Below are 26052 nucleotides of genomic sequence, written 5' to 3'. Positions count from 1 at the left end.
AGAGGACATCCCTGCTGGGTTCCCCTTGAGACTGGAAAGGGATTGGAATAGAGGTCATTTATCTGAGCAACAGAAAGAGGTTGGCTGTAAAGTAGTGCGATCCAGGAAAGGAAGGAATGTGGGAGGCCGATTCTGTGCAATATTGCAAACATATAGTCCCATTCCACGGAATCAAAAGCCTTTGTGACATTTAAAAACACTGCTGCTGCCTTCGACACGGGGTCTATGTCCTGTAATAAGGCAAATATTGTGCGTAAAATTATGTGAGGTTGCCCTCCCGGGTAAGAATCCTGCCTGGTTGGGTAACACCAACCTCTCCATCAACAGGATTAGCCTGTTGCCTAGCACTTTGGTCTGTAGGCTTCACATTTAGTAGCATCTTTACCCGGCTTGAGAAGTGAGATCATCTGAGCTTGTCTCATGGAGGGCGGGAGGGTGCCGGTGGTTAGAGCTTCATCATACACCTGCTTAAGAATGGGAACTAAGAGGTCGATGTATCCCTTATAGAAATCGGCTGGTAGGCCATCTGGGCCAGGGGCTTTGCCCGCCCGTAAGTGCATTATGTCCTCCCGTAGCTCATCTTCTTCGATGTCAGCAGCCAAGAATTTTCTACAGGAACCACTTATCCAGCCTAGGGCTGTGTCCTCGAAATACGGCGCCACGTCAATCTGTCCAGCTCATTGCATGCTATAGAGTTGTGAATAGTAATTGGCAAAGGTGCTGAGTATGGTCTTGGGGTCTGTTTGCAGCACCCCTGATGTATCTTCCATGCAAAATATATTATTAGCAAATCTGGGGGCCTGCTTTATCCCTGACAGTGCTTTACCAGGTCTCTCACCCTTCCCATATGCTCGAGCTCGATGATATTTGGATCGGACCAAGACTCCCGCTCTACAGTATCTGAGTAGTCTATCAATAATTCTTTAATCTGTGCCCGCAGCGGAAATGTTGGAGCTTCAGCAATATGAGCCTCTACAGCCTTTATATTGTGTTCTAGTTTTCACAATGACCCTCTAATGTCCCGGAGGATGCCCCCTCCCTTTGCAATACATAGCCTTCGAATAGTGACTTTGAAACTCTCCCACACACAGGCTAACTATGGGATGCTGCCTATCTTTCTATGGAAAAATTAAAGGATCTCTTGCTGCAGCTCTTCGTGAATATTATCACCCAGTAACTCGGTGTGCTGCAATCTCTATGACCAATGCGTGGATTCATTAGTAGGGTGGCATAGTTTTAATAGCACAGGGGAGCAATCAGAATACATTCGAGAAAGATGTGTGGCCTCTTTCAGTCGTGTACTAAGTCCTTCCAAAAGTATCCAGTAGTCATACGAGACCAACTACAGTGAACGCTGGAGTAAAAAGTGCCCTACCTTAGCATTGGATGTAGGGATGTCCAATCATCTAACAATTGGTGATCTGCAACAACACAATTCAAGTGTTTCCCTGCTTTGGTGTGGGAGCCAGAAGTGTTATGTGAGCGGTCCAAGATAGGATTTAGTACAACATTAAAGTCGCCCCCCCCATATTAGGTGTGTAGATCTGATGTCTAATATAAGGCCCCAAAGTGTATCAAAGAACGTGGCATCATCCACATTGGGAGCGTAACAGTTATGTAACAGATTGCTCTGCTAGTCGACCCCACATCATACAAAATCTCCCCTGCGGGTCCTGGTGTGTGTCCCCTTGGCAACATCTAACCCCAGCTCTGATTAAGATGGCAGTCCCTCTGGAATAGGATGAATAAGATGAAAAGCATCTATGAGCGGCCCATTTCCCAGCGTAGTTAGGAGATATCTTGGGGTCTAGATGCGTTTCCTGTAACATCACCACTTGCATCTGGTGCCTGTCTAGATAGTTTAGGACACACCTTTGCTTACGGGGATCTCGTAGACCTCGCACATTTCACGGTAATAAGGTATAAGTGTGTTCTATAGGAGGCTTAAGTGTACATAAGGGACAGCAGATATATCAATAATTGTATGAGACTTACACAATTTAGTAAGCAACATCCAACTATGGTGGACATACCCATCTTAGCATTGTCACAATCATGACCTTTACATGCAGCACTGCTGTACTCGACAGAAAAACAACTCCCCCCCCACCGCCCCCCAACTCCCCCCACCCACACCCACACCCAATTCCGAAGGTGAATGCATAACCCCCCATATATCCAACAGGGACTCAAACATGAGGAAGAATAAAAAGGTTACTTCAAAGATTGGATCATTAGAAGAATGAGGGAAAGGTAAAGATGTTTGAAGATATGTTCCAGTATATAACAGATAGGGCTGAGAAAAAGTAGAGCAGACCATATCATAGTCTGGAGATTTCCCACTGAGAAAGACATGAAAGCAGGATACTGCCCTGTACAAGGGGTGCAAGTTGTTGTAGAAATAGGAGAAGACTAGAGGAAAGAAAAAAGGAAGAGTAGGAATTAGAGAAAAAGGGGACAAAAAGAAAAGACAGTGAAGAGGGGGAGGGTGAAGAATACAACAGTAATAAAAACAGCAAGTATGCATTCCAATGGGGGAATTCCATCGGGGGTGCTCGCCAGAGCTCCTGGCGACTCTCCTCATATGAACGTGGGTGCCCGGGATATGAGGGATAGGCGGAGACTGCCCACAGTCTTAGCTGCAGTTAAGTGTTTCATTTCTAGTGTGCGACGCAATTCTTCACCAAGTTGAGAGTCTTGCAATATTCTTGTGTACTGTTTGTGTTTTTTATTGTGGAAGTACTTTAAAATTGTGGCTACGCAGGAGTGGATATCGGCCAATGTGGCGCTACGTCCTCCACTAGGGTATCTTACTGTGGAAGTGCTTTAGGGTAATGGAGTAAGAGAGCAGGAATACAACTGGTTTGTTAATGGTCATGTCTGAATCCTTCTGTTGAGTGCCAATGTAGCAGACAGCCATGGTTTGTCCAAACTGTCCCACTATCTTGTCTCTGGCAGTGGGGAGGTGGACTAGGGCTGCGGCTGGTGACTCCCTTCTGAGCATCTCGTCGGCCCATCCGTTTAAGTAATTGTATGTCCTGATGCTGCGTGGTGAAACAATGGTGCTTTTCACAGAAGGTGATGCATAGTTCTGCCATATATAGCATGGAGAATGGGATGTTGGCCAACCACAATTTGCGCTTCACCATGAGGAACTTCTTGCGAGCCTCTTGAACCACTATTGTGAAGTCCGGGTTAATGGAGATGGAATTGCCCCCATAGGTTAGCATGCCCTTTTCCCATGCCAATCTTAGTACTGCATCCTGGTCCCGATAAATAAGCACCCTAGCAATTATGGGCCGAGAAGTGGCCCCAGGAGGAGGTTTGGCAGCAAATGCCAGGTGTGTCCTCTCCACCACCAGCTTCTTGGAGATGAATACAGCCCCAAAAAGATCTATCAACATGGCTTCTACATAGTCCTCCATACATACAATGTTCGTAGATTCCGGAACCCCTAGAACTCGAACGTTGTTTCTGCGCGAGCGCGCCTTTAAATCTTCATTTTTGGCAGAGATGACCTTTAACAGACGTTTGATGTCATTCAGCTTCTCTCCTTTAGTTGTGGCCTCATCCTCTATGCTGGAAATTCTCTGTTCTGTCTCACTGATGCGTCCCTCATGCTTCTCGAGTCACTGTGTAATATAGTCCATACGCATGCTCACGGAAGCCATCTTGGATTCGACTAATTTGAGGCTCTGCTTCATTGTAAGCAATAGGGACTTGACGTCTGCATCCTCAGGTGGTGTGAACGATTGCTGGCTATCCGACCTGTTAGCGTCTGTATCTCCTTGGGGGTTCCCCACTGATTTGCAGGCTTCAAAGGGGTGTTTTGCTTGTTTTGGGTCTGTTCTTCTCACATTACCCAGGGTGCAGCAGGATTACCTGGAATGTTCTGTGGGAAGTTGCCCAGCAGTTTGAGGGCGCTGTTGCCACAATTGTCAACCAAAATATACAATGGATCCCAAAGTATCTCTTACCCACAAAGTGAGAGCGATTATCTAGTGTCCAGCACCCCTAGTGCATCGTTCACCACTTCCCCGGTGCGCCAGAGCTGGCACTAACTATGTAGATATGCAGGGATTTCACCCGGCCCGCCTGCATGGTGCATGGGTTCAAACCCCCAGCTTCCCGCTTACACAGATATCTGACCTCCCGGTGGGCCTCCTCAGGTGGATCGGACCCCCTCTACAGCTTTCCAGAAATCCCCCCCCCCGTGTTCAGCAGCAGGACAAGCCAGTAGAGTGATCTCTGGCCTCGACAGGTATTCCCCTCTGGCTTCACCCCCGTTCAGCTCACGGTTTGCATGCAGGCCACCGGTATCCCATGAAGCGCAGTCTTACCGTAGCGGGCAGCGCAGTGTCTCCACCTGGGCGCCGCCTCCCACTCCCTTCAATTCGCCCAGCCCCGGCTGCCTTGTCCGCAGTGGCACACACAAGGGCCGAATCGAGCTATTGGTGATTTGGCATGGCCCAACCTTTAATGTTTGCAGCTCCCAGTGCACAATCCGCCTTGGCACGGGGCGCCATGTATCCGGGCATCTGGGTCACAGCGGTTGTTCGGCCTCGGCTTCACGCTCCCTTAGCTCTGAGATCGTGTGAGGGCACTTCCGCACTATGCAGGGCGCAGTCTCACCTTGTTGGATAACTCGGCGGTTCTGTCCGGGCAGTGCTCCTCTCGCCTCAAAGATGTCTTGCCTTAACTGTTGTTCCTGCGTCAGGAAGCGGAATGCACCCGCACACACCTTAACACTGCAGCGTGTGGTGGGTGGTCCGCCATGTCACTGGTCACCACGTTTCTCAGCCTCGGGCCGCACCTGAGTTTAGTGATTTTCTGCTTGCCTGTTTGCCTGTGTGCTCACCCAAACTCTCCTCACGTGCACAGCAGGTTACCAGCAATCTCACCCAGCCACTGTATTAGTGCTGCAGTCTCCGCAACAGCAGGATGATGAAGGATTATATTCTCAGGCGGCAAGAGCCTCACTACAGTGTGGCCATCTTGCTCCCTGGCTCTCTATTGCCCTAAGTGGTGACAGATCTTAATGCAGAGCACAATCCAGTAGGAGATGGCCCTTTGCTGCACAACCTTGCCCGTATTCGCTCCAGTGCACCCCAAAAAGAGCTGATTGCCCACTAGTACGATCAATGTACGTGCTCTTTTGGAGTCTCAATGGATGTAGTCGATCCTCCTCCTCGTTGTGCCGATGCTATGGCGACAAGAACACTGTTTTTAGGGTGAGAAGCCACAAGGGACAGGGTGAAGCATCTCAAACGGAGGGTATATCATATATGTCAGGTTCCATTGTGGCATTACAAAAGGAGAGAGAAGAAACAGATGATGTAGCCCTTTAAAAAAATGCATCACGGAGGAGCCGAGCACGGAACCAAAATGGCCACGTGAGCTCTCTGCTCCCGAGCCCCCGGCAGCTTCCGATTCTATCCTGGTTGCCATCCTGTCCCCTGTAGGCAAAATTGAGGGGCGGAATGGAGGCGATGCCAACCGCTGCGCTCCTGGGCTCGCTCGGGTGCCGTGGGACAGAGCAGCGTCGCCCGGTGATTTCGGACCTGTAGTCCCTCAAGTCGGGGATTGATGTGATCGTGGTGTGCGGCTGCGAGTGCAACAACATCAGGGCCGGTGGGCGGAAGTTTTTGGCCCGGCCCCATACTCGCATCAGCCGAAGGACTGTGTCAAGAGTGTTGATCCCGGGTTGTGGGGGTCCTGTGTCGGGCCGCTGGTCGCCCCCGCGGGGACGATTGAATACATCGTGGGTGTGCTGAGGCACACAGGGTAACTGCGCAGGTGAGCCGCCCCGCAAGTTCCATCTACAGCGGGGCGGCGGGATATAATTGCATCCGCCTCGGGAGCTGCGTGGCGCCCAGGACCCCCGGGGTTGCAGAGGGTGTATGGGGCCCCCCATGGGTGGAGAATAGACCTATTTTGCTACTAGCCGGCTGGCAGCTCCAGATACTGCCGGTAGAGCCCCTGAGTCCCCAAAAGGAGCCTGAGGCATGGTGACTGTGGCCTCCGAGACCACAGGAGACCGAGGCAAGGCTGAGGGGGGCATCTTGTTGAGACTGAAGGAGGGTGCTGGCTCGACGTGTTTTGCGGCAGAGGGGGCGCTGTGAGGCCTGCTTTGAACCCTGGCGGAAACGGATGCCAGAGAGAGCTGAGACAGGGTCCTGGTCTGTCTGTGTCACTTTTGAGCGGAGAGCAATAGGTACTGCCTGGTGCTGGTGTGGGGTTTGCGGCTGAGGTAGCGATTTGGTAAAGGAATACTGGCCGCCTCCCACTGCGTTATATACCGCAGCCTACGCCTGAATCGTAGTGAGGGTGCTGCACGGCCAACGCTTGTAAGTCTACTCGGAGGAGGACCGTACCAGTACCTGCATACCAAGGTTGGGGCACGCAGAGAGAGACTCTGATAGTGACGAGAGACTCCTTGGTGTCCCGGAAGGCAGCGGAATATCTGTGTCCTCGGCTTTGAAGTGGTAGATTGAGGCTCCGTGCGGGGTGGCAACACCTGAGATGGCAGCGAAACAGGACTTGGAAAAGAATCTGTCCAGGTCCTCGAGAGGATCAAAGCAAGTACAATCAAATAGGCTTGACCGCTACACGTTGCCCAAGGGGTCCCCGGTGGAGTCGGGGAGGTCTATGTCGTCCGGGGGAGGGGCGAGTGGCACCCTCTAGGAGCCAACGTTGACGGATGTTATGGCAGCAATAAGCGGTGTCCAGTCGTCCGTGGGTGGAAAAATGGAAGCACTGGACAATAAACTCGACGTGGTCACGATAGAGGTCAACCTAATACAAGCGGATCTCACAAAGGCTAATGAGAAGGTGAAGTCTTTGGATATTAAGACGGCTAGTTTGATGGATGACATGGTGGAGCTGTAGAGGTAGATGCGCAACCTTAAGACATACCGAGATACCACAGACAGGAAGCTCGACGAATACGAAGGGAGGGTAAGACGCAATAACATACGTATCCTGGGAGTGCCCGAGAGATCGGAAGGTCAGACGCCTGATTTGTTTGTGAAGGATATTGTCCTTAACCATCTCAAGCCGAAGGGTCTCAGTAACTTCTTCACAATTGAAAGGCCCACAGAGTGCCGGGGGTGAGGCCACGAGCAGGGGCGGCTACCCACCCGATGATCGCCAAGGTACTTCATTTTTGAGACCAGGACGCTATCCTGCAGGCATGGCAGATGGGGCCTCCCTTGTGCTATGAAAATGTGACGCTTTCCTTCTTTCCTGACTTCACTCATACAGTTCAGAAGCTAAGGCAGAGCTTCCTTCAGGTAAAGAGGAAACTCAGGGACAAGGGGCTGCGCTATGCCATGATGTACCCAGCTCGGCTGCGAGTGGAGGTTGAGGGAAAGGCATGGTTCTTCGACAATCCGGAGGTGGCCTCAGACTGGATTGATATCAGACCCCCGACTGGGACGGCGGAACAGGAACCTGATGGTGGGGAGTAGTGGCATGGCAGGGCACACTAGATTCTTTTCGGAGCTGAGGAGGAGGGGCGGAGCTATGGCTACCTCCTCTTACTACTTTTAGTTAGCCATTGGGGGGGGTCTGGGCGACAGGCACACTGCAAGTTGGGGTTGGGCGTTAGCCTTATGCAGGGGTGCAGGGAGGGGGTTGCGAACGTGGGGGGTTAAACAGATCTGGTTTGGAAGCAATATCTTTATTGTTTGCTTTTGTTATGCATTTTTCTTTCCCCCTTTTTTGGGTTTCATCAGGTGACAATGTTACAGCTAAACGTTATTGGTGTAGGGTGAATGTCGCGTGGTAGTCAGGGGTCGGGGATGAAGGTGCTGAGCTGGAATGTGAATGGCCTGGGTGATAGGATTAGGGGAGGGATGGTAAATCAGTTTGTCAGACGACATTCCCTGGATAATGTGCTGTTGCCGGAGACGCATCTGATTGGCAACCGCTGCATGGCCCTCCATAAGGGAGGGTATAAAGTAGTGGCACATGCTGGGTTTACATCGGGGTGTAGAGGGGTCGGCATTTTAATGAGGAACTCCTCCCCTTGGCAATCCAGGCCACATGATCGGATCAGAGAGGCAGATATGTTGGTATCTCAGGGCAGCTAGGGGGAAGGACGGTCACTTTTTTGTCAATATATGTACCGCCTGGCCTTCAATCTGACACTTTCCGGGATTTGAGTGCTGTTTATATTACCCTGCCTCTGGGCCTCTTGGTATTGGGGGGGGGGCGATTTCAATGTGGTGTTTGATGGGGAGATTGATAGATATCCGAGGCGGATACTTAGACCATCGCAGTGGTGGCTTCCAGATTTCCTTGAAACGTTAGGGCTGGTAGATAGTTGGCGGGTGCGTAATCCGACACAGGCACACTTCACTCATATATTCGCAGCGCATAATAGTATGACCAGACTAGACTACGCATTGATACCGGCGGTTATGGCAGCTACAGTCAAGGAGGCACAATATCTTGGTTGGGGCATTTCTGATCATTCTCCAATGTGGTTGCAGGTCGAGTTCGGGCAACCAGCTGTAGGTAGGGTAGCCCCTATCAGCGCATGGCATTTGAAGGACCATGCCACCAAAAAAGATGTTGTCTGGGTTTCGGATCATTACTTTCAGGACAATGAGGGCACCGTTGCGTCTGCGCAGTCTCTGTGGGAAGAATACAAAAGCATATAAAACAGTGGTGAGGGGTGAGGTCCTGTCTCTTGTGGCGGGGAAGAAAAGGAAATGCCAGGCGGAGATGGTCACGGTGGAGGCCGATGTGATAAGATTGGAAGGAAGGGTGGTTAGGTCTCCCACTCCGGAGGTTCTCCACCTTTTGAGGTTAAGACAGGATGAATATAAAGGCCTCACCAGGGAGTTGGAGGGAGAAGACTGACATGGTCACGGACCCGTAGGCGGTGGCTGAAGTATTTTCAGATTATTATAAAGGGGGATACACCTCGGTCTGTGGGTTTACGGAGGAAGAACATTGTGAAATGATCAGGGATATTGGTATGCCTGGATTGTCTGATGAAGATAGGAAGTATCTAGATTCCCCTTTCACGGATGATGAAGTCACCCAGGCGATTAGGGGAATAAAGTCTGGGAAGGCGACTGGCCCTAATGGGATACCAATAGAATTGTATAAATTAAATGCCCATAGACTCGCCCCGTATATCCGGCCCATGTTCCTGGAAAGTAGGGATAAGGGCCAGCTCTCATATGATCAGCGGGTGGCAAACATTGTGGCTATCCATAAGGCAGGCAAGCCTAGGACACTATGCTCCTCATACAGGCCCATTTCGCTGCTTAATGCCGAGCCTAAAGTCTTGGCTAAATTACTCGCCACCAGGCTGGTCAAGGTAATTACAACTTTGATACATCCCGATCAGTCCAGCTTTATGCAGCGCCGGAAAACAGCTCTGAATCTGCGGAGGTTGCATGGCATCCTGGGTTGTTCCCCGACGATTCAGGAGCCAGCGGTCCTAGTGTCCTTAGATGCCACTATGGTGTTCGATAGGGTTGAGTGGGCCTATTTGTTTGCGGTTTTGGCGAAATTGAGTTCCGGAGCGGACTTTATTGGATGGGTAAGATTATTGTATACTAATCCCTTGGCCAAGGTAGTTGTCAACAATTGTAAGTCGGGAGATTTTCCCCTGGGGGGGGTGGGGGGGGCACGAGGCAGGGATGCCCTCTGCCTCCACTTCTCTTTGCTCTTGCATTGGAGCCCTTGGCGGCGTGGGTCCGATGGGATCGGTCGATGCGTGGCTTGCGGTGGACGCCGGAGTGGGAAGATAAAATGTCATTATATGCAGATGATATTCTGCTTTATCTCACCAACGCCAGGGCGTCTTTGATTTGTTTTCTGGATGTGCCAGCCATTTTTGGTAGGTACTCCGGATTCGCCATAAATTGGTCGAAATCTGTGCTTTTCGTCCTTGCGGGCGAGCCACCGGTGGTTCCGCAGTCATGCCCTATAAAGATTGAGTCAGTAGGATTTAAATATCTAGGCATTTATATAACATTTGACCCAAAGCTAAGATATGCCAATAATCTGGGTTCCCCCCTGAGCCGGTTTAAAAAAGACGTTGAGCGTTGGAGAGCTCTTCCGCTATCGTTGTTTGGTAGGACGGTGCCGTTTAAGATGATGGCTCTACCCCTTTTATATGTTATTCAGCACGCAATGGACCCGGTACCGGCATCGTATTTTAAAGAAATAGAGACACTCCAGGGGCAGCTTCTCTGGGACGGTAGACCCAGAAAAGCATTTGTTAAGTTAACCCTCCCATGGTATGATGGAGGTATTGGGCTGCCAGACTTGAGGAAATATTACTGGGTCTCACAACTGGAAGCGGTGAATCAGGTTGTGTGCGGTCCACCAGGGGACGCAGACAGGCTCCGGGTGGAGATTTTGCTAGGGTTTTATACACCAGGACTAGGCGGTTCCCACTGTCGTGTCCAACGGCTCATGATGTGCATGTGTGGCACACTGCTAATAGATATTTGGGTTGGGAAGGGAAGTTAACATTGGCAACCCCCCTGTTAAATTCTGAGAGACTCGGGAGCTTGTGGAAATCCAAGGGATTTAATAAATGGGATCTTATTGGGATCAACCAGATTAAAGATGTGTGGAATGGGGATAAGATGCATACCTTCGACTCTCTTAAACAACAGTACCGTTCACATGATAATGAGCACTATTGATATAGTCAGGTTAGACACGCCCTCCTCGCTCATATACCTGGGGGCACAACGCTTCCGGAGGCCTCTCCCCTTGAAGATCAGGTGTTGGATGGGCACCTTCCAGAGAAGGCTATCTCCTTAATATATAGGAAGCTTGTCAATAATATGGAGGACCCACTACGATGTATTACAGAGGCAGTTTCCTCCCCGAAGGTAGTGGCGATTCAGATGAGGCTTCGATTGGTACAGCTAAAGATCTTACACAGAGTGTATATTACTGGGCCTCGACTGGTGCTTATGGGGCGAACGGGTAGTGGGGAATTTAGGAGGGGATGTGGAAACTCTGGCACTTTTATGCATGTTCTGTGGCGTTGTGTGGACATACAGGCCCTCTGGACCAAGATCCATGACAAAATGAAAGAAGTATTGGTGGAAGAGGTACGACAAGAAGCCCGGAGATGCATACTTAATGTGTGGGAACTCACGGATTTGAATGTGTATCGGAAGCAATGGGTGACATTGGCGTGCATGGTGGCAAAACGAAATATAGCTCAGTTGTTGGGGGCTAGCCACGAGTTTCCAAGTGGGCAGAGGATCAGGACTGGTGCATGTTTAGGGAGAAATCTGTGTACGTGGCCAGGGGTTGCCCGGAAAAGTGGGGGAAGTTTTGGGGGGCGTGGAATAGTCACCGTGGTGGGATCTGTGAGCCTCCGGTACGGCGAGCTGAAGTGGAAGTGCAGGATTCCCCTTGATCCTAACAAATATATATTGTTTTACGTGATTCTGTACAAGGGATGTTTTAACCCTTGCAATGAGAAGACTGTTAATTCACCTGATGTTCCTTTATTTTTTGTTAATTTGTTAATAATAAGATATTTAAAAAAAATGCATCACAACAGGTGATTTGAATATTGAAGGCTGTTCCAGCAACCATACAAAGGTTGAAAGAGGCGAACGGTACTGTTTAACTGTGCCCAGAGCAAAGCCTTGTGGATAAAAGACAAAAAAAAAAGTAGATACCTTTGCCTGAAGGGCATCATTCTGGTATGTGCCTCACCAAACCACAAACGTGTCCCAACAACAGGCACATACTGTCTTTGCCAAGAGAAGCGTAACTGCCACAATGACATCAATCACCTCTGGAAGAAGGTCAAAAGTGTTCAGCTGTCTCGCTCAATCTCCCCATGTGCAGAAACCTGCAACGTTGATGCAGCAGCAGAACCTACCAGAGGGCCAGCCTAATCAAAGACAGATGCTCATATCTAGGAGTTCTGGTTGCCATACTCTCTTTGTCCCATCTAGTGACACTAGTAAGACTTGGGTCCGGTCAGTCCTGATCTGCTTGAGAACTCGGAGCAGAAGAGGTATCAGCGAAAAGTCTTAAAGGAGATCCTAGTCCCACCCTACATGGAACGCGTATCCTAGCAAGAGAGGACTTGGGAAAGCCCACAACACACAGAACTGCTGATATTGCACATTCTCAGTGATGTTAAATAGAAAAAGCCAAGTTTCTCCACTTTGGCAGAAGACCCACTAGGCATTGATGACTGAGTAAATCTGTCCTGGCATTCAACGATCCTTCCAGGTGGCTCCCCACTAGGAAAGTTTCTTGATGGTCCAGCCATTTCCAGTGGCTGAGCGTATCCTGGCACAGGGTCCATGACCCCCCCCCCCCCCACCCCCCACCCTGCTTGTTGCAATAGCACATGGTGGTGGTGTTGTCCATGCAGTAGCCTCCCGTTGATGGACGGAATGAAGAAGAAGGGAGAGAATGTGGCTTAACGGCTAGAACAGTCTCGCTTGGAGCTGGGGAACCAGTTCGAGTCTTGGCAGGGGCGCTCAACATCCTGTGATTCTGGGCAAATCACATAATCTCTGCATGCTTAACAAAAATGAATGTGTCCATCTATAACACAACTGATAAAACTCCCCCCAAAAAAGAAGAGTTTCAATGTCAAGCGTATGGCCCTCAGCTCCAGTAGGCTGATATGGAATCAAAACTTCGCGGAAGACCAGAGTCTCTGATTTCCACCTCTCGCAGATGGACGCCTGAAACCAGAATACATACATGAGTCACCACTGCCAGCTCTAGGTGAGAGGGGTCTGCTACTGATCTTTGCAGTCTCCTCTGAAATCTGGACATGGCTGGAAAGGTCCCTTGATATTGTCCCCACTGACACTCCAGATCCCATTGCATAGTGACACTGGGCAAGTCTCACCAGCAGGATGCAGAAGGCCATAAGTCCAAGTAGCCTCAGAGCTGACATCACTGAAATCCAGAACAGAGGCTGAAAGATCAGGATCAAAGCCTGAATGTCCTGGACTCTCCTTTCTGGGATTCCAAATTGGCTCAGATAAAGGGGAGCATCTGAGAAGGAGTCAGGTTTGCCCACAGATAACAGGAGGTTTGCTGTAGCTCAGAAGTGACTGACGACTGTCTGGGATGAGCCTGCCATCTCCAGCCAGTCATTGAACTAAGGAAAGACTAGAGTAGAGAAGACACCTACTTCCGAAGGTGTGCTGCTACAATCACCATCACTTTTGTGACTAGCCAAGGGGCACTGGTGAGACCAAAAGGGAGCCCAGCAAACTGAAAATGCCCCACCATGAACTACAGGTATCACGAAAAGGCCTGCAGGATTGGTACATGGAACTAGGCATTCTGCAGATCCAATACCACCATCCAATCTCCAGGGGTGAGGGAAGAAAAGACATGGGCCAGGGTGAGCATATTGCATTTGTCCTCCAAGAGGAAGTTGTTGAGAAAGCACAGGTCTAAAATTGGACTGAGGCCTCTGTAATTTGTTGGCACCAGAAAGTAGATAAAAATAATGACAACCAGCTTCTGGCAGAGTCACCCTCTCAGTAGCCCCCTTGGGTAAAAAGGCTTGCAAAGAAAGAAGAAGGTGAGACGGAGTAGCTATGAAGAGTAAAGCGTATGACTTTCAGACAATTTGCCAACTTGTAACAATTGTTTGATTCTCCATCCAGCCAGTTGGCTATGTTCCTCTAGGTCCAATATAAAGGGGTTTGACAGATGGGGCTGCGAGGCAGACAGTAGAGTGATCGATGATTGCTGTGGCCCCAGCCACTAAATTGCTGGGGACCTTTCTGAGGTAGAATTGGCTATCGGTATGGGGTACCTCTGCCAAAAGCACGAAAGGAACAGTGGTGCTCATGCAGCTGACAAGGTGGGAGAGATAGCCTCAATATTTGCTCTGCACCCTGCTCTTTTTAAAGAGCACCACAGTGAATTCTGCCTTGTCCCCAAAAAAGACGGGCACCATCAAAGGGCATGTTCAAAAGGGATAATTGGGCATAACCTGAAAAAGCCTGCTGTTCGCAGCCAGGAATAGTGAAGAATAGCAACACTAGTGCAAGCTGCTTGTTTGATGGAGTCCATGGTGTCCAGCCCACATCTGAATGTACATTTTGCCATCTCCTAGCCATCCTAAATGACCTGGGTCAATTCATCCTGAAAGGCTGAATCCTAGAGGGCGTGGGAATATTGATCAAGCAGATAAATAGCATTAACAGACCAGAGGCCAAACTAGTAGAGAAATATGCCTTTTTTCCTAAGATATCCACTCTCTTGGACTCCCTATTCGAGGAAGTAGACCGGAAGTTGTTAGGGTTCATCCGACTAGTTGAAGCTTATACACTGCTCTAAGGAGAGTGGTGCTAGGACAAAAATACATGGTCACCTGTGGCAGGGCAGTGGTGTCTTGCAATTTGGTCATTTATTGTGGGGCAAGAACAAGGTTTGGTCCAGCCGCTAAGAGGGTATCAGGTGGTGCCTCACTGAAAGGCAGCAGGGGCTCAGTGCTGAAGGACTTCTGTTAGGACATTAGATTTGACCTCCAGGGTTGGGAGTTGGAGGTGAAAAACTTCAGCTGGCTACCACATGACAAGGCAAAGCAGACTCTTTCTTCAGTGGCAGGTCCAGGGAATGAGATGAGGATGGAAACAGGGGATGTGCCAAGGGCACCAGCAACCTCGAAATCATCATACCAGTTTTCCCTGTGGTAATGATGGTTAATTGCATCACTTGCATTGTATTTTTATCGGAATCTGTCCAAATAATGAACGTAAAGTGTGGGATCTGCCTTGCTGAGGAGGGAAACTAAGTGTGTCATAAGTGGAAGGCAGTGTTTCAGCTGAAACTGAGCGCAGACTCGTGGAGTTTATAGCGGCGCTGGCTCGAAGTCAGACTACACAATGGCTACCTCATCTACCACTGTTGATGGAGTCAGAATCGGCGTAAACGTCCCAGAAAACAGCATGGGTCATGAAGCCAGTGTCAGTATGGATGCCATAGAAGGCCTGGTGATGGGAACAGAGGGTCCATCTAGTGGTCAGGGAGAACTCAACAGTGGTATCCCACATGGAGGGCCCATTGGCTCCCTTGGGCCCATATGCATGCTAGAAGGGGTCAGAAGTGGACTGAAAAGCTTAACCACAGCCTCAAGAAATTCTTCACTTTGCCTCCGTGTCCCAGAAGGCCCCACAACTTGGGTATGCTGAGACAATTTGCTGGATTGGCTCTGACTTCAACCATCGGGAGCGAGAATGCGAGGCATGGAGGTTCACTTGAACCTTCTCAGGAGTACAAGAGTGGTGGTAAGGGGCAAATCCGGAATGCATGATGTCATGATCAGTAGCGGTCGGTGGTGGGTGTGCATGCCGGGCGGTGATGTGGGGCGGGGAGGTGCAGGGTGGGGGGTAGTAAACTATGAAATACAGCCACATGCAGGTCAGTAAACATATAAATAAATAAAACGAAGTTCGTTGCGCGCACTGCACGAATTTGGTGATGCAGTGTGCGCAACGAAATTCGTTTTTTAAATTTATTTACTTACTTGCCTGTATTTGGCCGTATTCCGTAGCACTCCCACCACCGACCGCTACTGGTCATGATTTCTAATACCTTTTACTACCAGAGATTCACAACAAAGGCAAATTAGGTTCCTCAATGATAGTACCCTCTTTTGCATAAGAGAGGTCTTCATCTTAGCTGAATCCAGTTCCATTCCCAGAACAGTCTTCTTTATTGCTTGGTTGGTTGAAGATTCTTTCTAATTTCCAAATAAATTCTAATGATTTGTGAAGTATTTTATATATGTGTAATTTTTCAGGTCTATTATTATTCTGCACCACTGCCATTGTTACCAATCCCCTGAAGGAGGCTAGAAAGCTCCAGATCATAACAGTTATGAAGGGCTATCAACCCTGGCTGAACAACTAATATGAATTTAAACCAGAAAGGATCTCCTCAATTCACAAGAATGAGAATACATCTACAGACATGGATGTAGATTGCCATTTGGGTTGCAACAACTCAGGCATCCACACTTCCATCATAGGAGTCGCCATAGGACATAGTCTAATTCAGCTACCTTAATGCTCTTTGGCATTCAGAGTCCTCAAATGAGTAGGATAAATCATTTGACTTCATTATATATTTCTGCCCCACAAGCAAATGCTGAAAATAAGTATACTATCAATGGAGCATCTCCTGATAATCTTGAAAATAGGCACAGCTTCCCAAAAATCTACAATATGAAATACATGATCACTGTGGTATCTGTGTTGCTAGCCCAGCCAGCTAGGGCTAGCTGACACTGACACAACCGTCATAACAAGGGAGATTCGTTGCACACTGGAATAGCTCGGTACATGTTTTTTTTCTGGCACCCTAGGCAATGGTAAACTGCCTGAGTCAGCATTTCGTCCAGTTTTCAAAGCAAACAATACTGACCTTTAAAGGCCACTTCCAAATACCCATGGAGCGTGATGGAAAGAGCACACAAAGCATTAACAATCCACAACAGCACAACTAACAAAAACAAAGATGGATGTCTTTACCTGGCAAGTGGGAGTTACATTTCCAGACAGCACATAGCCTTCCGTGCATGACAGTACAGCTATTTCATTTACAAAGAAATGAGCCTCAGAGAGCAATACAGTTATTGTGTTTGTTGGTGGAAAGCATCTTCTAGGAGTGCACACAATATTCTCCGTGGACCATTGACCATCTTCCTGACAAGTCTGGGAATTATATTCAGTGCTCATCACGTACCCTTCCAGGCAGCTGCAAAACATAAACATAAAAGTCTAAAAGAACACACACCAGGCATTATATTTAAAATGCATAGGGGGAATGCTAACAAGCGAATCTGCCTACTTTTCATCACTGTGCTGTGATTTTGCATCAATATTTCTACTAGCATCAGGGGTGATGGGCCAATGCAAAATGTAATTATTGCACTCGTCAGACAGAGCAGCTATCGGTGGATAATTACTGAAATTACCTCTGCAAAGTATGTAATCCAGAAATCCCAGTACTATAATGGAACACACTTTGGGCTGGATCACCAAGATTTTGCCATGACTTACTCTTGTAATACTCCTGAATTCCAGAACCGAGCCAGGAGTAGTCCTGGTTTACTCCTGAAATATATGATTAAACCAAGAGTACTATATTAATACGTCAAACACCAATCTTTGTGAATTGGACTCTGGCTTGGAGTATGCATTGAGTTTTGAGACCACTAATGTGTAGATTATTTGCCGGGAATCTTCTTTATTCAGATTTTCCTTCTCATCCAGCTACTTGCTAAAATGAGTTAAAGGTCCAACTTCAGCTGTTGACCCTCACTCTCCAAACATTTTTCTATGTTAATTTACCCTTCCAAATAATCTATTCCCTACAACATAAAACCTATTCCCACAATATGCACTTCGTTTTTTTTATAAATCCATGACTTTAGTAGGGACCTTTTATAACAATTTTTAAAGTGTGTGAGGGGCTGTGCTGAGATATTTTATATCTTATAGATGTAGGTATTATGTGTGATTTTGATACTTATACATTTTTAGTAGTGATTGTGCAGTGAATACCAGTGGCTTTTATTCCGTTTTTTAACTGATATTTTTTATTTATTGACACATTTAAAATTTTATTTTTATGTATATGTCCACTGCGTGTGTCGTTTTGTTTGTGTATAGTTTTATGATTCATTGTAAACGAAATAAAGTTTTAAACTATGCTATGCTATGCTATACGTCCATAAACAGATCGATGATGGAGGGCTAAACAGTGAGAGAGGAGGGGGACATACGTAATGGTGCAAAGAAGGAATTATCAGAGTAGTGAAGACTACAGTAGGTAATCTGCATATCACCTCCACATCTCTTTCCTCGTTCCATTTTCAGTCAAATGGACAATACCCGAGTGGCACGCTATCATCTTGATCTATGAATGCCAGAAGAACATACCACACAGAAAAATAGAGGTTCAGCGTTCAAAGTCCATTTATAGCGAACACTTCTCAAAAATCAAAAAACACAACAGTTAGTAGTCACATAACCCAAAACAACTGCTTTATGTAACCACCACTTTTAACAAAACTAGTTGACCCTAAAAATCATCTTCCTGAACTTCTTTTAGTCTATAATGAGAAATTAAAGTAGCAGACAAAGCCCATGTGGCCACTCTACAAATGCTATTCACTGACATACCAGCCCACCAAGAGCATTAAGCTGCCATTCCTTTAGTGTAACGTGCCTGGACCAGACCTGATAAAATCCAACCACTCTGCTGTTAGGCTAATGAACTCACTAACTTAATTCAGCTACTCAAACTGGTTCTGGATGACTTACATTCCCTTTTTTGAAGTACCAAAATACAAGTAAGCTGACTGCATGTATGTACTCTGTTGGTCTGTGAAGAAATATCTTTTCCACTATTCCCACATCTAACAGATGTAAACTTAAAGCTTCCTCAGACAGCGGATTTGGGATAAGTAATGGTAACACTGCTTGCTTTCTTGAATGGGCCTAGGCATAAACCATGGATCTAATTGTAGAAAAATGTGGCCCTCAAAGATTCTTTAATAAGTTAAGTGACATAGAAAATGCCCTGATTCACTCTATCCCCTTACTGTATGGATTGCCACTAGAAGAAAACTTTCAGAGTAAAAATCTTTTATGCCACGTTTAGCGCTGAGAAGCCTGTCTCTGGTTAGCTATGTACTCTAAAAGATTCTGTAACATAACATAACATTCTCTAATGGCTCATAGTCCTGCGACTAAGTAAAGACTAGAGGAAGATCCCAGAAAGAATATAACTCCTTGACCCTTGGTCTTTAACAAACGAGAAATAGGAGACTCCATTGTTGAAAATAAGTCCATGGATATCTAAATGCTTTAATGGGAAACTATTGCAATCTCAAGCTGTTGTAAAGAATAACTGTGTTATTATGTGATGATGTGCTGATGCATTTCCTATTCTGGGTAGTAAAACGAGGCGAGGTGAGGATACGCCAAGAAAGTATGCCGGCAACAGCAAGAGAGAAGCAGGTGAAGGGGTAAAGAATGCAGGAGTTCTGGAGCACCAGTTGGGTTGCTGTTTGTGCCGAGCGTACAAAACCGGTACCGAACGATGAGTACGGAAAGAGCTAAGCCAGGGGTCCCCAAACCGGTCCTGGAGGGCCGGATCCATGCCAGATTTTTAAAATTACTACATATATCTCAATGGGGATATCCAAAAACTCTGGCTGGGATCCGGCCCTCCAGGACCGGTTTGGAGACCCCTGAGCTAAGCACTCAGTGCTGATCTCAGCTACTGTTACAGTCTCGGCCCTAATATCCAGTTCTCTGCCCTCCGAATCATCTGGCACCCTGGTCCCCTGGTTATCCCCAGTTGCTTTGGTAGCTTCCAATCTCTTACCTCGTGCCGTTTTAGTCCTTTCAGCCTCTCCAGCCCCGCTGAGGCCTAGCTGGGTGAAACCTTTTCCGGTCAACAAGACTGGCATTTTCAATAATACAGCCACACATAATTTTTCGTGTTTATACAGGATCTATTCCGCACATTTGTAAGACGTACAATCAGCCTTTAACAACACGGACAGCAGACAGAAAGCCTCCCGAAGTTACGCCGTGGCAGGAGGCAACTGCCGTCAATCTTGATCGACAGTGGGTCCAAATCGCTTTGAGGTCGCTTATTTATTTATTTAGTAATTTGTAGAGGGCGAACAGCTACCCCCAACGGGGGTGTCCCGGCGCTGGAAACATGTGAAGTCAGAGAGGGTCAGTCAGAAAAATTCTGCAAGGCTAGATCAGAGAGAAGAGCCAGGTTTTAAGTTTCCTACGGAACACAGGCTCAGATGAAAGGAATCTGAGTTCCCCTGGAAGTGAGTTCCACAATCTGGAGGTGGCTACGGAAAAGGCCCTACCACCTGTACGAGCCAGACGGAAATGTGGACAAAACATAAGGCGAAGATGGTTGGATCTAAGATCCCATGTTGCAAGAGTCAGCCTGATTCTGTGCCTTAAGTATGCCGGGCCACGGCCGTTGAGAGCTCTTAAGGCAAGGACCAAAGCTTTGAAATGAATGCGATATCTCACAGGTAACCAGTGTAGTTTGGCTACACCAGTGTAGTCACTTTGTAATTATTAAAGTGGTTATCTAACACTTCTGGATTTGGAACGATACTTTTACGGAGAAATTCTCCAGTCTATTGATTATTGTTGGTCCTGAGGAGAATCCCATGGAATGAAAGGGATTCGAAACGCGTAGACCGTCGTTTTTGCCACAGTTTTCTTGCTTTAAAATAGTATGAAACACCCAACCTGTATAATTTATTGTGAATAAATGTACATATTGAATTGAGTTGGATAGGGTGTTTAGAAGTAAAAGCAATAAGTGTTAGGAGAACGTTTCTTGGCAGCTACTTGTGCTAATCAAGTGATATATTGATTTTTTGCTTGTTTTAGCACCTTTTAGGTTGAATGTGTCTGGTATGAGGTATAAATGGATAAGTGTGTGTGAATGATTGGATGTCGTGAATTTCTTTTACCATTGTGTGCGTCCTTCTCCCACTGTGTATTTTGAATTTATTGTACAAAAAGAATGTAAATCTTTTTTTGTGAATCATATTCAAAAATGTATGAAATAAATAGCGATTAAGGCGCATTTTAGTGCATTGTTTTGTTGTCTATGCATTTTGGAGATATTAAGAAACTTAATTAGGCATCAGTATTGGCAGTTTCTTCTTGTTGTTATAGTTAAAGGGCTCAGCCTTACTGATTAGAGCCATACCCTTCTTTGGTAACAGGCCTAGCTGGCGGCATTTGTGGTGAAGCTTTGGAGAAATGGAGAATTCTCCGGTATTGGCACTTACTGTCATTTACTTTATTGGGGAGGCCCTTCGACGGGTCCAGATGGGTCTCATAGGACGGAAACACCAGTGGACTAGAGATCAGACCCACATGTCAAAATTAGATTAACTGTGGACACTTTCGGTCATTCATGGACATTCGTGGCCACCAACAGGCAGGGTCCTAAAGGGGAGTTAGGGGGAGAGTGTGGTGGCTGTAGATACGGGCCGCGATACGAGCTGGAACAGAGGCTTGCGCTACCAGAAGGGGAGAGGCCAAGAGCTCTCTCCGAGCCCGCACCCCGTCACAGGCGCCGACACGCGTTACATGGGGTGGGGTGACCTCGCTCTCCTCTCCGCCTCTCGCAACTTGGTTGATTCCGGGACGATGACGATAATGAAGATCTCAGGCTGCAACAGGGCACACGCACACAGCGTCCCTGAGACTCCCTTGAGCCTTGGGTGTGCACGGTCACGAGGCAATCCTCAGGAAGGTCTCAGGCTGCACAAAGCACACGCACAAAGGGTCGCTGAGACTCCCTTGAGCCTCGGGTGCGCACAGTCACAGGGCAATCCTCATGAAGGTCTCAGGCTGCACAAGCACACGCAACAGCGTTGATGAGACTCACTTGAACTACTGGCGCCCCGATCACAGGGCAATTCTTCCGAGGGTCTCAGGCTGCAAAAAGCACATGCACACAGCGTCACTGAGACAAACTTGAACTTCTGGTGTGCACGATCACAGGGCAATCCTCACAAAGGTCCTAGGCTGCAAAAAGCACATGCACACAGCGTCGCTGAGACACACTTGAACTTCTGGTGTGCACGATCACAGGGCAATCCTCACGAAGGTCCCAGGCTGCATGAAGCTTTGTATGTTTGGACCCCTCCTGAGGCAATAGCCGGGAGGTAGCTGTGTTTTTATCGTTTTAACTTGCTTTTACCTGTGATATGCTGTTTGATCTACTAAACGCTGTGTCTCCTCCTCTAGCAGCCTCTAAGCGCTGTACCGCTGTACCGCTCGCTCGCATCCCCACCCTTCCTGCACTATGCACTTTGTAGCCAGAGTACTCATCTAGCACTTTGCACTTGTAGGCAGAACATTCACCACTCAGCTTGAAGCGATAAGCTGCTGGCGTGCTGCGGGCCACCTGGTGTGTGACAGCCTGATTTAAAAAATCTCCCAGTGATGTTCGGCTTGATATACTACGCCGCACTTGTTCCCTCCCTGCCCCGCCTGTCCCACCCTGCGCGGCATCAACTTTGCCCCACACCCCGTACTCCCGCACTTACCGGGGCTGTCCCAGCTGATTAGGAGCTGAGGGCACCTCGTCGCAGCAGAAACGTGGCCGCCATCTTAGGTGGGGAATAGCCTCAGTGCACCCCAGTGGCCAGTATAAAAGGGAAGGTCATGGCTCCGCGTAGCGGACGCTTACTGTAGACGCGCCGGGAGCGGGAGCGCGCCGTGGTCGAGCCAGAGTCCAGCCCGTCTGCGCCCGTCAGCGCTAAGGAAGCGCTTGAGGCCAGGAACCCTATAAGATTCAGGAGCGGTAAGATAACCTACTCAAGACAGGAATTACTAACCCTAAAGTGTCCTGATGGTAAATGCGTCAAACATAACCTCTCACGCAAGACTGACCCTCTCGCATGCTCGTGCGGCTTTGCCCTACCGACCCTAGCCCTGCCATTACCCCCCATCAAAACCAACTCTTTTACAATCAGAGTAGGCCAGCTCAATGTGAGATCGATGCAAAAACACTATTCGGAAATCCACGACCTACTGTCCAACCACTCCCTCGATATCCTTTTTCTTACAGAATCATGGCTCCAGGATGACATGGACGCTGTGATAAACCTGGCCACCCCCATAGGGTACACCACTTACACCCTGAATAGAAACTCCAGGGGAGGTGGGATTGCGATCATGGCCAAATCTCACTTCACCTGTCAGCTAACAAAATTGGAAATTAAAGACTGCTAATGTACACGCTTCAATATTAAAATCAACCCTCAGTTCAACCTCGTGGGCCTTTTGATTTATAGGCCACCGGGAGCAGTCGCAAGCTTCACAACCTCGCTTCTGGAGAACTTATGGTCGCTGATCACCGAAACCGCGAACTTTACCATCATCGGTGATCTCAACATCCACTTTGATTTTAATGCATACACTAAGATCAATACCCTGTTAGCCGACCTTGCTGCCTTTCAGCTAGGCCAAGTGGTCAGCGGCCCCACCCACAGTGGCGGTCATCTTTTAGACCCTATTCTTTCGAATTTGACCAATGTACTCGTAGAAACACCTATCCCTATGACCTGGACCGATCACTACTTAGTGGTCATGGCAGTACCCTGTAAGGAAGTTCCTATCACAAAACCCGTCCAGCAGGTCCGGAAAAGACCTTGGAGGAAGCTCCGCCTGGAAGATTTCCACGCACTTCTTACAACCAATCCTTCCCACCCCAGCAATGACCCTGACCTAGGGTATGACCAATTCTGTTATTGGATCAACCTAGCCCTTCACACCCTGATTCCAGCTAAATGGATCAAGGTGCGCTCCCACAAATCTAGCCCCTGGTACAATAAAAAACTCTCAGCGCAAAAAAAGGAATGTAAAATAGCCGAAAGAAGATGGAGAAAAGCTTACAATCCTGCTCTCAAAATCCGTTATGTCCAGTCACAAAAAAATACCATCGTAATATCTGTAGAAATAGAGCAGCACACTACGCAGCCAGAATGCTTCCAAAACTATCTTTAGAGTTCTCAAAGACCTCAGCACCAAAAAAACAGTGGATAACCCTAACACCTCATCTACTTTGTGTGACAGCATGGCATCATTTTTCATGGAGAAAATCCAGAAAATCTATAGTGCCTTTCCCACCACCCCCCACCTCACGCCCTCTACCGACCCAAATAGACCCAATCTACCTAGCATCCCGGCACTCAATCAAGAAGACTTCCTCAATATCTGCAATAAAATCAAATCTGGCTCACCTGCAGATCCCCTTAAACCTGAACCTTTTAGAGAGGCAGGCTGGACAGTCCTCGGCCCCCTCAGAGACATTATAAACCTGTCCTTCTCGACAGCCATCATCCCCACTAGATGGAAGCAAGCCTGGGTCTCACCCATAATAAAAAAGCCCAGTCTGGACCCGACCCTGCCTGAAAATTTCAGACCGATATCTCTCCTCCCATGGCCATCCAAAGTTGCAGAATCCCATGTAAATACCATCTTGACCAAGTTTCTGACGTCCAATTCCATCTTGGACAGGTCGCAACATGGATTCCGGGCTGGCCATAGCACCGAGAGAGCACTCCTAAGTGTGACACAACACCTTCGGACCATCTTAGACGCTGGTGGAACGGCAGCACTGATTCTTTTAGATCTCAGTGCTGCCTTCGATATGGTGTCACACCAGGTGCTCTTGTTTAGGCTCAAGGAGGCGGGGATATCAGGGTCTGCCCTTGACTGGTTCAAGGACTTCCTATCAGGCAGATCGTTCCGAGTCTCCACCCCCCCCTTTTCTCTCAAAAGAATGGCCCATTGAGCAGGGAGTGCCCAGGGGTCGGCCCTCAGCCCCACCCTGTTCAATGTGTACGTTCAACCTCTGGCAGAAGTAGCCAGGAGACATGGAATGTCACTCGTGTCCTACGCTGACGACACCCAGCTAGTGGTGGCACTGATGACAAAAATGGTCTCGGGGCTCATAACTTCAAACAGACTCTCGTTGACATCACTAGCTGGATGACGGCGAACTACCTCCAGCTCAGCGCAGGAAAAACTGAAGTTCTGTTGGTGGGAAAAAAGACAGCTGCCTGGGGAAACAGCTGGTGGCCAGAAATCCTCGGCCAACCCCCAGAGCCGAAAGACTGTATAAAAAGTCTGGATAGACTCTGCCCTGAACTGCGCCCACCATACCAAAAAAGTGGCGGCCACCTGCTTTGGCATTTTACGAAATCTTAGGCCAGTATTAAAGTTCTTCGACCATCAAACCCGCCAGCTGATAGTTCAGTCTGCCATCCTCTCACGGCTGGACTAGGCCAGCTCCCTTCTGCTAGGGGCTAACGTAGCAGAGAAAACCAGACTCCAGCGAGTCCAGAATGCCGCCGCCAGGGCCCTGACAGGACTTCCCCGCCGTACGTCAGTGGCGAACGTCAGCACAAAACTCCACTGGCTCCCAATGGAGAAAAGGATCCATTTTAAAACGCTTTACCTAGCATTCAAAATTTTAAAAACTGCCTCCCCCCCATGCTATGCCCACTCCTTTCAACTTACGTTCCCCGACGCGCTTTGCGATCTGAAGGACAGAACTTAGCGGTCATTCCTCGCATCAAACTAGCTAGGATGGGTGGCCGTACATTCAGATACCTGGCCGCAAAACTCTGGAATGGCCTCATGGACCAGATACGAGGTCTGAATGATCTGCTATCCTTCAGAAGAGCCATCAAAGCACATCTCTTCTGTTAAATCGGTATTTTCTCAGCACGCTTCCCCCACCTCTGTCATTTTCCAAGCTCTCATACAGAAAGCGCCTGGACGCCCCTTGGCTGGGGCAGCCGTGTGCTATACAAGCACATATAACATTAACATTAAAAGCACACGCACTCAGCATAGCTGAGACTCACTTGGGACTCCACGTGCCCACGATCACAGGGCACGGCGTACGAAGGTCACAGGCTGCAAAAAGCACATCCACACAGCGTTGCTGTTATACTTCTGGAAACTTTTGTGTTTCTGAGTTTCCACAACAGGGAACCAGCTCACCTCGGGTCCTTGGGGTTAAGTTACTTCAGGACACAGCACAGCAAAGGCCTTTCAAGCAGGGGGACACAGCCCAGCAAAGTCCCTTAAGCCTCCTCCTTCGTTAAAACAGCAAACTGCAGGCCAGCCCCAGAACACACAGCAATGGTCAGTCCTTTCCTTCAGTCTCTTCGGCTGTTTCTTCCTTGGCAGAGTTTCCTCTTGACCACAAAGTAGTTTCAATCCTTTTCAGTCTTGAACAATCCAATTCCAAAGTTCAGGGGTTTCAGCTCTCATAGTTATAGCCCTAAATGTATTTGAAGTCTTTGAGTTAAGGGGGCACTGACCCCTGTCCAAACCAGTTTTGGGTGTCTCCCTGCCAGTGACACCTTCTTCCTTTGATAGTGGGGGTCGGGATCCTTAATCACTCAGCATGGGATGGAGCCAATGTTTTATGGCTGCAGACCAGGCCACTTCACCTCTAGGCGCTACTCCTCCC

General features: G+C 48.3%; 1 protein-coding gene across 2 annotated transcripts in view; it reads right to left on the bottom strand.

Moving 5' to 3' along the window:
- SVEP1 (sushi, von Willebrand factor type A, EGF and pentraxin domain containing 1) overlaps positions 1-26052 on the bottom strand; it is a 1018759-nt gene that overhangs the window by 150501 nt on the left and 842206 nt on the right. For both annotated transcript variants that reach the window (XM_086962106.1, XM_086962105.1), the window contains one exon: positions 16521-16746. In XM_086962106.1, the coding sequence (XP_086818232.1) occupies positions 16521-16746 (226 nt within the window). The remainder of the gene's footprint in view (positions 1-16520; positions 16747-26052) is intronic.

The sequence above is a fragment of the Lissotriton vulgaris genome, chromosome 3_1 (assembly GCF_964263255.1).
Source record: "Lissotriton vulgaris chromosome 3_1, aLisVul1.2, whole genome shotgun sequence".
NCBI classification, from domain to species: domain Eukaryota; kingdom Metazoa; phylum Chordata; class Amphibia; order Caudata; family Salamandridae; genus Lissotriton; species Lissotriton vulgaris.
This window is presented reverse-complemented; position numbering and strand designations above follow the sequence as displayed.